The sequence below is a fragment of the Littorina saxatilis genome, linkage group LG17 (assembly GCF_037325665.1).
Source record: "Littorina saxatilis isolate snail1 linkage group LG17, US_GU_Lsax_2.0, whole genome shotgun sequence".
Classification (NCBI taxonomy): Eukaryota; Metazoa; Mollusca; class Gastropoda; order Littorinimorpha; family Littorinidae; genus Littorina; species Littorina saxatilis.
This window is the reverse complement of record NC_090261.1, coordinates 70,735,176-70,744,442: the sequence shown is the minus strand read 5'-3', so window position 1 is coordinate 70,744,442 and position 9,267 is coordinate 70,735,176. Positions and strand designations below refer to the sequence as shown.

Genomic DNA, 9,267 nt, shown 5'->3' with positions numbered 1-9,267 from the left:
GAAAGACTAGCACTTGAACCCACCACCTAGGTTAGGAAAGGAGGGAGAAAATTGCTAACGCCCTGACCCAGGGTCGAACTCGCAACCTCTCGCTTCCGAGCGCAAGTGCGTTACCACTCGGCCACCCAGTCCCGCAAACACTCGGCCGCAAGTCTCACAGAAACAACCAGAGAGAGAGAGAGAGAGAGAGAGAGAGAGAGAGAGAGAGAGAGAGAGAGAGAGAGAGAGAGAGAGAGAGAGACAGAGAGAGACAGAGAGAGACAGAGAGAGAGAGAGAGAGAGAGAGAGAGAGAGAGAGAGAGAGAGAGAGAGAGAGAGAGAGAGAGAGAGAGAGAGAGAGAGAGAGAGCGTTTGTAAACGTAAACTACCGAATGCACACTCACTTGAAATAAACCAAACAAATAACAATACTGCACACATACGTCAAACTGTAAAAGAGTGTAATACATTTTGTGAGAAAATGTCGATGCCAAGTTGCACTTTGATGAAGTTGTTTATTGGCATGAAGGCAAAATAGATCCAGTGAGAGTTAGTACGTGCCTGGTAGTGGTTGCTATTGTCATTCTTGAAAACCTTTTTGCAATTGACGATGCTCGGAAATAACTGTGTTGGGTTTGTATGGGGTTTGACAGAGTGAATACTCTTGCTTTTAGTGAGTCAAACTTTCCCACGTGACATGATAGGCCTGTCGCGAGCGAGGGGTGTGTCTGAAACACGTGGACAGGGAACACGTATAAACAGCTTGCCTCACTAAAAGCAAGAGTAATCACTCTTTCACAACCCATACAAACCTGACAGAGTTATTTCCGAACATCGTCTATTGTGTACGACTTTGATCATGGGCGTTGCACAGACGTACGAAAATCAATTCATGAAAAAATAATCGGCAATTAAATCACTCAAGCCGAACTTTCTTTCTTTATTTGGTGTTTAACGTCGTTTTTCAACCACGAAGGTTATATCGCGACGGGGAAAGGGGGGAGATGGGATAGAACCACTTGTTAATTGTTTCTTGTTCACAAAAGCACTAATCAAAAAGTTGCTCCAGGGGCTTGCAACGTAGTACAATATATGACCTTACTGGGAGAATGCAAGTTTCCAGTACAAAGGACTTAACATTTCTTACATACTGCTTGACTAAAATCTTTACAAACATTGACTATATTCTATACAAGAAACACTTAACAAGGGTAAAAGGAGAAACAGAATCCGTTAGTCGCCTCTTACGACATGCTAGGGAGCATCGGGTAAATTCTTCCCCCTAACCCGCGGGGGGTAAGAAAGATCAGTCAATGGAACGTTAAACTATAGACAACACGAAACATTGACAAAGAATTGTGTCTGTTCTTAAATGTTCCCATATCTAACCTGTCTGAATCTTGATTTTGGAAAGTGAGCAGCCTGTATTTTTCCAACTTTTATAAGATGTTACTACATAATATTGGTAACCAGCTAGCGTTAGTGATTAGATGCTACACTTTATCAACCAGTTAGCTTGCACTACCAAATGCGCATTAACCCTCACTATTCATCATGCAGTTTATGCCGATCAGCCAAAATAGCCCCGTTGATGATGAATCACATATCACAGCTTTCATGTTCACAGTATACATGTATCTTCAAATTTTATTTGCACACGAAGAATGCAGGCTCACCTTTACCGCTAATAAATACCATCTCTAAAATATCAGCCAGTACAGAATATAATCACACACATTTTATGAAAGAGGAAAACACATTCTGCACACAGCAACATCAAATCGTAGCAATACAAATACGAATCGGAACCAGAACTATCACAGCTGCTTCATAAGACATAACTGCGATCATGCAAAACAAACACATTCACACATACAGCGCGTCCTTTCGAACAATCTAAGGTTTCAAAATTCATGTTTTAACAAGATTATGTACACAGGTAAAAAGCAAAGCAAAACACCGTGTGGTTTAAATGTGCCTGACACAAAATATGTTCTACTACAAAGGGGAATTGGCATACTCTAATGGGCAAAATCCGCCGTAAAACTCAGAACCGGCTACAATTATGCATGCTATCTTCAAAACAAACAAGCAAAATGTGTTAGAACTGCCACAAACAGTTTGTCACATTATTGTAATATCACAGTTGATCGTCAATATCACAGGTCAAAAATCAAACAAAAGGTTTGCCAAATAAATATATCAATGTGACTGGTTGTATAATATACACGTCTATCTCTCGTATTCAAACGATTCTCTATATCACACAAAGAAATACAGTTTCGGTATCACATAAATTCGCAAAATACTCTTTTTAACCTTGCACTTGGTGATAGGTATATATATTATATTTATAGTACAAAATAAGGCGGACGAAAATCAAATAGCTCATACCACGTTCATTAGTTCGTCGCCACAAGTCTTGTTTTTCCTTCGTGAGATATACCGACATCAAAGCATTTTACATGTGGCAAGATCTATCAATCCTTGTATCGCCCTTGCAGTAACACCTTTACTTGCCTAAACATCCTTTGCAAGCAGTTGTCTATGTTGTCACCGCAGGTACAAATCTTTGGCAACGTTTCAAGGCTATGGAGAGCATTAATTGACATGTATAAAAGGCTATCCAGTGGAAATTCAGAAACAGGTTGCAATGTCACTCCATGCAGCGACCAAAGCACACCAGAGCTCAGTTTGAGTCACCTGCACTCACAAATGTTGTCAGACGATTGCAGTATGGGCCAGTCCACTGACCTAAGAGGTGACATGGTGTGACGATGAATTGTTTGTTTTTTCTTATTTGCACTGGGAGCAGGAACATACACAGCATAGCGATCCACACAAAAATGAATGCTTTATTATCACAAGGGCACTCGATAAGATCGCTCATCCCAACCAAAGGCAAGCTGCGATTTTTTCCCGGGACAGCGAAGTATACAGTTTATCACTCATTGCAGACCTCCGGCATCGACTGCTTTTGGCAAAGCTGCGAAGATCGTGACTGCTTTTGGCAGAGCTGCGAAGATCGTGACTGTTTGAGGGAATTGGGGATGGGACAGGGTTGTAGGCTGCGAATCACATGAACTATATGTACCACACAAACAAGTACCTGTAGAGATTCTGTCCACAATTTCACAGCAGTAAAAATTTCAAAGTAGCATATTTTTTTATCATTAAGGGACGATTTATAAAGTTGAGCATGCCTTTGCCTATTTTCCTCACATTTCCTAATGTTCTGTGGCACTCCTTCACGCATTCAAGTAAATGTATATATAAGTTTTTACCCGGACACCTACAAATATTGTTTTCACAAACAAGAATCCTTCTTCAATGCTTTCACAAGTGATAGACATAACATACACACGGCATGGGTGCATGTGATCATGCCGGAATTCTAGCAATTTGCAAAGCGTTCTCGCAGGTGCTGGAATAAAAAATAAGCCTGTGGCAAGAAAGTCTCATGCTAATCACATGGTACTGGTGACTCTTAGGCATCGACTTCACACAGTAATCCAACCAGTTGACTATCTCCGACTGACACTATTCTTTGACAAGGGACACAACCGCTGTATATTTCCCTTTGAATATGCAACAAGATGATTGCCTCCCCTGAAGACTTTTTCTCTCACTTTTTTGGCTCACGTAAGTGTAGCCTATGCGATGCTAACTTTTGTCTGTCTGTGCGTGCGTGCGTATGTATGTATGTATGTATGTATGCATGTCTGTGGTAGAAACTTTAACATTTGACTGAACACCGAAATACTAATTTTACCTGGTTATTATTTAAGCAACAGCTTCAAAATATTGAAGCAATGATCAACATTTCGTCGGCACGTATGTAGTTAAAGTGTGTATCCAAAGAAAACGGGTGGTGGGGGGTTTTGGGGGGATAAAAACAGGTGACTGGTTTGTGTCGTGTGTGGTATCATGTAGACCAGGTCAGGGGTCAAGGTTAGGTCAGATCGCGTGAAGGATTGTGGTATAGATACAGTTATCACCGAGCTGCAGTTCGCCGATTCGGAGAAGACGATTTTACATTGTTCGGTTTCGTAGCTCCAAAAAATAGATAAAGAAGATACCAAAGGAGATTTCCTACAGGTTGATCTGCACAGCGTGTTTCCAGTGTCTGCGCGAGGAAGCGCAGCGCTGTCGAAAGCGCAGTGTCACGTAGTCTCAGGCAGTCGTGTCCCCGTAAGTAGGCTACAGACAGACAGATCTAGATCTAGTGTCTCGCACTCTTGCACCGTGTCACCTATGCCGACTGTGTGTGTGTATGTGTGACGGAGCGATTGAGTTTGTGTTACTGTTTGTTGATTTCTTACGTGCGTGAGCCTTGAAGGCTTCGCCTCTTGTTTTAAATTAATTTTCATACTGTTGTATGTTATGTTTTATTTATCTTAAAAAAACCCACGTTTTCCGGAAGTCAAGGGGTTCAAAAACACATAACAATAAAATTAAAAACAAAACTAAACACGTGGCATGGGGTAATGGATGGAAGGTGGGTGCGGGAGGGAGGGTGGGATAGTGGTGGGGGTGATGTTTGGAATCCTTGTCTGGATGACTTCTTCCCACAAGACAGGAGACAATGGGACACTCGATCTTCGCACAGGTAAAGCCAAGGAAGACACTTTCATCGTCGCAGTCTGGGCGAAGGTGAGAATCCTGTCGCAGTGTAGGGATTCGAACCGTGGGACATCGAGGGTAGCTTGTTGCCCCATGGCCCTTTCCTGTTCGCCTTGAGGGATGTCTGTGAAAATAGGACGGTAGTGATTAGTGAGTGTTGTTGTCGTTGTTGTTGTTGTTGTTGAGTGTTGTTGTTGTTGTTGTTGTTGAGTGTTGTTGTTGTTGTTGTTGTTATGGTTGTTGTTTGTGTGTGTGTGTGTATTTCAGTTATACAAAATTGCTTTGTAAACTTATACCGAGCATTCCTATTTCATGAAATACACGAGGTGTTATATACTTCTATTCATATATTCTCTAGTTAATTTAGGAAATCATAACTATAGTATAAATTACTCTTATCTTTCGTCGTATTTTTGATGTTATCAAAGAATAAGTCTCGTCTAAATGGTTTCGTTGCTCGTCCCCATCTGACGTTTAGAAACTAAAACATTAATATATATATTTTTTTGTGGATGAATTAGATATCCTTGACTGTTTTTGAACTGACGTAGCAGAACTTTATGATACATATGGTACTAAAATATTTGTGGGTAATTGTAAAACACTGACGAGTCATCCGCCTTACAGGCCATTTGTAAAATAACATAATTATGTCGAATGTTATATATCATATCTACTAGAGATCAAATGTTCTATTACTAGCTGATTTGTTCATCAATATCAGAAGGCCGCACGAAGCATCTGATAATCTCTTACAGCGCATATGAATTGATACAGAGAAGTGTCACGTGAATTCTCCAGTACCTGGAGGGATTTTCACATTACCAAGAATGATAAAAAGGTGCAAACAAAACGTATTGTGTAAATGCAGAAACACACAAACAACATAACAACTACAAGTACTCACACACACACACACACACACACGCGCGCGCACGCACGCACACCTGCACGCACTCAAGCACACACACACACACACACACACACACACACACACACACACACACACACACACACACACACACACACACTCTGAGAGAGTCACAAATACGCATTCCCAAACACCATCAAACAAATACACTCTGTTCTTCTCTCTCACCAGCGAAACGTTATCTTCATCCACACATTTCTCTCTCCCCAGCGAAACGTTATCTTCATCCACACATTTCTCTCTCCCCAGCGAAACGTTATCTTAATCCACACATTTCTCTCTCCCCAGCGAAACGTTATCTTCATCCACATTTCTCTCTCCCCAGCGAAACGTTATCTTCATCCACATTTCTCTCTCCCCAGCGAAACGTTATCTTCATCCACACATTTCTCTCTCCCCAGCGAAACGTTATCTTCATCCACATTTCTCTCTCCCCAGCGAAACGTTATCTTCATCCACACATTTCTCTCTCCCCAGCGAAACGTTATCTTCATCCACATTTCTCTCTCCCCAGCGAAACGTTATCTTCATCCACATTTCTCTCTCCCCAGCGAAACGTTATCTTCATCCACATTTCTCTCTCCCCAGCGAAACGTTATCTTCATCCACACATTTCTCTCTCCCCAGCGAAACGTTATCTTCATCCACATTTCTCTCTCCCCAGCGAAACGTTATCTTCATCCACATTTCTCTCTCCCCAGCGAAACGTTATCTTCATCCACACATTTCTCTCTCCCCAGCGAAACGTTATCTTCATCCACATTTCTCTCTCCCCAGCGAAACGTTATCTTCATCCACACATTTCTCTCTCCCCAGCGAAACGTTATCTTCATCCACATTTCTCTCTCCCCAGCGAAACGTTATCTTCATCCACATTTCTCTCTCCCCAGCGAAACGTTATCTTCATCCACACATTTCTCTCTCCCCAGCGAAACGTTATCTTCATCCACACATTTCTCTCTCCCCAGCGAAACGTTATCTTCATCCACACATTTCTCTCTCCCCAGCGAAACGTTATCTTCATCCACATTTCTCTCTCCCCAGCGAAACGTTATCTTCATCCACACATTTCTCTCTCCCCAGCGAAACGTTATCTTCATCCACATTTCTCTCTCCCCAGCGAAACGTTATCTTCATCCACATTTCTCTCTCCCCAGCGAAACGTTATCTTCATCCACATTTCTCTCTCACCAGCGAAACGTTATCTTCATCCACACATTTCTCTCTTAAATACCGCCAAATTCAGTATGGGAATTATCCATCCACATGGAACAATCAATCACTTCATTAAGCACTGATCTAGGGGCATCCATCCCCAATATTGCTTACAGAATATACATAAAATGAATGAAAGAAAAATTCAAAAGAAGTGTCATTCAACTTCGATGCAGGCCAAATTAATGGGCTTTTAAAAAAACAACAACACATACATGTACAAGGGCGAACGCACATGTACAGACACACACAACGGCACACATAGACGCAGTCAGACGCATGCACACACACACACACACACACACACACACACACACACACACACACACACACACCCCACACACACACACCTCTACCTCCAGATACTTGAGCGTGCTCAAATGAAATTAAAAAAAACTCGAGCTAGTGCTGTTTAAAATAGAACAATATATAGTCGCTCCTTCACAAATAGAGAGAGAGAGAGAGAGAGAGAGAGAGAGAGAGAGAGAGAGAGAGAGAGAGTGAGAGAGAGAGAGAGCGAGAGAGAGAGAGAGAGAGAGAGCGAGAGAGAGAGAGAGAGAGAGAGAGAGAGAGAGAGAGAGAGAGAGAGAGAGAGAGACGGCGTAGGGTGGTATTTGAGGAAGGGGGGGGAGGGACTTGAGTAAAAGAAGCGTAGAGGACACTGGAGAGAGAATAAGAATAAGAATAAGAATAAAAGAGAGAGAGAGAGAGACAGAGACAGAGACAGAGACAGAGAGAGACGGCGTAGGGCGGTATTTCAGGGGGGGGGGGCTGTAGGGAAAGAAGTGTAGAGGAAAATGTCAAAGTGCGTAAAACCTAGGTAAAGCAAACTACTCGATCGTTGACAACAAACTATCATGCTTTATGCTTTATGCTTTATGCTTTATGCTTTATGATTCAAGTTATCACAATCCAGCGTGCAGCCAATGCTAAATCATTTGGTGCAAGTCCGCATGCAGCTCAGTGCTAACATTTGTGCATATAAATATATCAATCTATTTAGTGCGCGCCAAAAATACTCAGTGAACAAAAGTATACATACATATTGTACAGGAAGGCCACAACGAACCGTGTTATACTTACGATCAACATACGACCGAACTGTAAATGGTTAAAACAACACACACACATTAAATTTGACAAATCAAACCACTCAATGTGTTTTTAATCGGACACGGAACACTATTATTACTATTATTTAAAAAAAAGAAAAAAGAAAAAAAAAGCATACTGTTAGCATTGCAATAAATATTTCACATAATATTTGTTTGTTTGCTTGTTTATTTGTGTGGTTGTTTGTTTGTTTGTTCGTTTATGTCTTTTGCTTTGTTCTGTTTTTAGCCAACATACCTTATCCTTAATGGTGGACATGGTAGTAAGCTTCAGTTCACTCTCACACAACAAGAGGGATGCATATACCCAAAGGTATGTTTTTGTTCCCCTGGTTTGGTTTGCACACGATAACCTTCAACTGAAGTTAATTCTAAATTCTACATCAAATACTGTATTGGTTTGGTTTGCACACGGTTGCCTCAAGACTGTTGTCAAAGCTTTATTTCCTTACGTACAGGGAAGAAAGAATGGAGTGCACTGCAAACATGCCGGAAATCATAGAATTTATTTATTAGAAGTAATTACTGTCAAATATGATTTAGCTGAAGGGACATGGATCGAGAAAACAAAGATAAATAGACTCTAAGAGGGGTGGGGGGAGGGGGTGGGGGTGGGGGGTGGAGGTTGAGCAGAAGAAACAAGCAGGAAAGTGTTTTGTTCAAGGGCAAGACAGTTTTCACATTAGTCAAGCAATGGACTCCAAATCGTTTATGTTACTTTACTCTGTGTGGGAAACATCTCCGAAGCGCACAGACTGCTTTGGCTGTTTAGAAATATTTTTGTTAAACTTGTTAACAATACAGCACGTGCAAGACCTCCCAGTCTCCTATCCCCCTCCCCCCCCCCCCCCGCCACCCCCCCCACACCTTCCCCCTCCCTTCACGCCGGGGGGGGGGGGGGGGGGGATACTTAAATCACTCGTCTATTCAGATTGGAGTAATTAAAACGACTGGTATCGGGAACGAGCACTTCTGACGAAAGTGGAAAGTGCGCATGCGTGGCCATTTAACCACATTGATTTTCGTACTAGTCAATCGTGTTGAGGCTGTGGTTTGGTTGGTGGAAAAAACAAACAATTGTATTCACAGACGAAACACATTTGCAAATACCACACATTATACAGTTTGCAGTATTACACATCAAATCAATCCGCAAATGGTTACACGAGTGTTTACAGCAAAATCGCAAGTAATACACAAACCAATCGCAGGAGTACCTTTTCTTCGTAACTAATGTGCTTGTCTCTGTCAAAATGAAACATTTTCTTTTCACAAAAAGAAAAACGAAAACAAGAAGAATCGCATGCAACAGGAAAATGGCACACTCCGTTTTGTCAACTCCTTAATAACTGCTGAGATTATTAAATGTTAGTTGTATTTACTACACCCTCGAAACTAAAACTGTTG

General features: G+C 41.7%; 1 protein-coding gene across 1 annotated transcript in view; it reads right to left on the bottom strand.

Moving 5' to 3' along the window:
* Positions 1–474: 474 nt before the first annotated feature.
* Positions 475–9,267, bottom strand: part of LOC138952397 (WD repeat-containing protein 64-like) — a gene marked incomplete at its 5' end in the record, with an annotated part of 107,277 nt that continues 98,484 nt past the window's right edge. Inside the window, 2 exon segments of the mRNA XM_070324063.1 lie at positions 475–4,726; positions 7,832–7,849. Of these exon segments, the coding sequence (XP_070180164.1) occupies positions 4,610–4,726; positions 7,832–7,849 (135 nt within the window).